Raw genomic sequence first — 2,718 nt, 5'->3', positions numbered from 1 at the left:
TCTTGTGGGAACTTTAGCAAATGAAAACAGGAGGGAGCTCAAAGACCTTGGATGTGGGAGAAGGAGGAGATGGAGCAGGGTGTAGGAGGCAGAGCAGGGAGGGCCTGGAAGGTCGGGCTCTGAGGTGCATCTCCTGGATGGAATCTTGACTCCACTCCCTACCGTCTGGCAGACTTGGGAAAAACATTTCACCTCTAATATTGATTCATTAATAAAGATACGTTTGGAGCATAAGGCTCCCCATCATCCTATTCCATATTATAAAATTCTTCTTGAGGTAACACTTGTAAAACTCTCACCAATGCATCTGGCATGAATTATGGGCTCATAACTAGCCCTTCTGAGCGATCTAGCGATGTACAGAAAATGGCATTCACACTGTGGGCACCAGGGGGCACTGTGAGGTTTAGTCTGAGACCCCTAATGAGTCCAAGCCCCTAGTAGTGCTCAAGTGCAAAGGGCATGACTGTTGCTTTTTTTGAGGCTGCTTGTATTGGGTGAATCTTAAAACACACTTGGCCCTTCTTCTGATCTTGAGCAATTACTCAGAGAAGGCCATCAGGCTCAGGGCCCAGACAGAACTAGGACAAATGTTTTAGGGAATGGAGAACAGATTTGCATCCACTGCTCACTAGAGCCACCTAATAGTGACATAAGAATAAAGGAAGTAAATTTGCATGAAGAGATTCCCCTTCCTATGATAAGAGAGACCTGGAGGTTCCTCCCCAGCTGTGGGCTAAGAAGCAGAGCTCTGGGTCATCTCCACCATGGCCTGGACCCCTCCCCTGCTCATCCTCCTCACTCTCTGCACAGGTGCTGCCTCCCAGTGCTCAGCCCCCACAGAACCAGGGATTGGCCTAGCCCTGAGCCTTAGCTCAGCACAGAAAGTGATGGAGGGTGTGGGGCTCTGGAAATGAGAGCCTCATCCTCAGACACCCCTCCTGTCCTCTCTTGCAGGTTCCGTGGTTTCCTCCGGGCTGACTCAGGAGCCTGCATTGTCTGTGGCCTTGGGACATACAGTCAGGATGACCTGCCAAGGAGACAGCCTCAAAACCTATTATGCAAGCTGGTACCAGCAGAAGCCAGGCCAGGTCCCTGTGCTGGTCATCTATGGTAACAACTACCGGCCCTCAGGGATCCCAGGCCGATTCTCTGTCTCCTGGTCAGGAAACACAGGTTCCTTGACCATCACTGCGGCTCAGGTGGAAGATGAGGCTGACTATTACTGTGGCTCCTGGGATAACAGCGGTACCCATCCCACAGTGACACAGACAGATGGGGAAGTGAGACAGAAACCCCTTTACTGTCTGTGTCACCCTCTCTCTCCAGCCCCAGCAGGATTGTGAACAAAGCCATGAGCAGAGCTGACCAGTTCACCTGGATCTGAGACCTCCAGGCTGCCCTTCCCTGCAACCCTCTAGGCAGGCTCTGCAGAAGTTGGGTCAGTATAGGATTTGAGGCTATAAGGACCACTCTGTTCTGCTGTTGTTTGGACTGAGGGTGTCCTGGCTCAAGATGACCTAAGTGGAAGGACAATAAGAGGGTGGCACACAACCGTTGAGTGGCCATGGTCCCTGGAGTTCCTCTTGTGTGGTGACTGGATCTAACACAATGCCTGGACCCTGTGGGCCAAATGCCCTGGATTATTGGTCTGAACTGCCCATGTTTAACTGAGACCCTCAAGCCCCAGCTCCATGCATCTCACGTTCTGAAAGGAAAGTCTTTCCTAGTGAGCACTGTGGCATGCCTTGGCATCCCTGGCTTCATACAGCTCTTCCCCACTGAAAAATGCCATTGAGTGCAAAGAACGGCCTCATGCAAAGATGTGCCTCCTTCAGAATGTGGTTCAAGAGCAATGACTGCCTGTTGCCTTAATCCCAAAGCCGTGCTTTAATTTAGGATGACCTTAAATGCCTTCTAGCTGAGCAGTCAACTAACACATTCCCAGTCACACCTCCCACACTTCTCTCCTGAGAGTATATCCTGAAACCCTACTGCATGGAATCCTACCTCTCTGAGTAGGATTCAAGGATCTCAAAACTTAAAAAGCAAATAAAACAGTCTAATAGGAAGAGTATCAAAGAGGAGAGAGTTGCACAAAGAGAGAACTCTGAAGTCTGCAAATATTCATGCACTGATGAGCACTTCTGTGTGAAGAAACTCTATGAAAGAGAAAAGAACCACCCAAAGACACTTGAGGGAACATGCCTCAGAATGTGTGCGCACACACTGTCACACACACACACTCTCACACACATACTCACACAAACACACACATAACACTCTCTCACACACACATGTACTTTCACACTCACACACACACACACACACACACACACACACACACACTCTCTCTCTCTCTCTCTCTCTCTCTCTCACACACACACACACTACAGTCCCAGAGGAAGGGCCTGAGTTACAGGACACGAGGTTGACTCATCAGAAGAGCTTTGCCTCAGTACTGGGGAAATGTGACCCTAGACAAAAGGCTGTTCAGGTCTCAACTATGAAAGTGTAAAAGCAAACAGAAAATCCAAGCAGTTTTCATGTAACTTTACTGAATTCAATCATAAAAGACAAAAGTAGAGAATGAAATGTAAAATAATTCTAAATCCAACAGGAAAAATGCACAATGTTTTCATCCCATCAATATTTCCTGCAAGATGACAAGAAAATATGTGCTATATCAAACAGAAAAATGAATCAATCCAAGGTGAT

At 48.2% G+C, this 2,718-nt stretch overlaps 1 gene segment (V, D, J or C); it reads left to right on the top strand.

The window, feature by feature from the left end:
* The first annotated feature begins 727 nt into the window (after window positions 1–727).
* Window positions 728–1,466, top strand: LOC126929753 (immunoglobulin lambda variable 3-19-like). The segment is given in 2 exon segments: window positions 728–813; window positions 958–1,466. Coding segments are annotated over 2 exon segments (435 nt in total).
* Window positions 1,467–2,718: the final 1,252 nt, after the last annotated feature.

The sequence above is a fragment of the Macaca thibetana genome, chromosome 10, assembly GCF_024542745.1.
Source record: "Macaca thibetana thibetana isolate TM-01 chromosome 10, ASM2454274v1, whole genome shotgun sequence".
NCBI lineage: Eukaryota > Metazoa > Chordata > Mammalia > Primates > Cercopithecidae > Macaca > Macaca thibetana.
The sequence above is the reverse complement of the archived record's forward strand: the minus strand, read 5'-3'. Positions and strand labels throughout refer to the sequence as shown.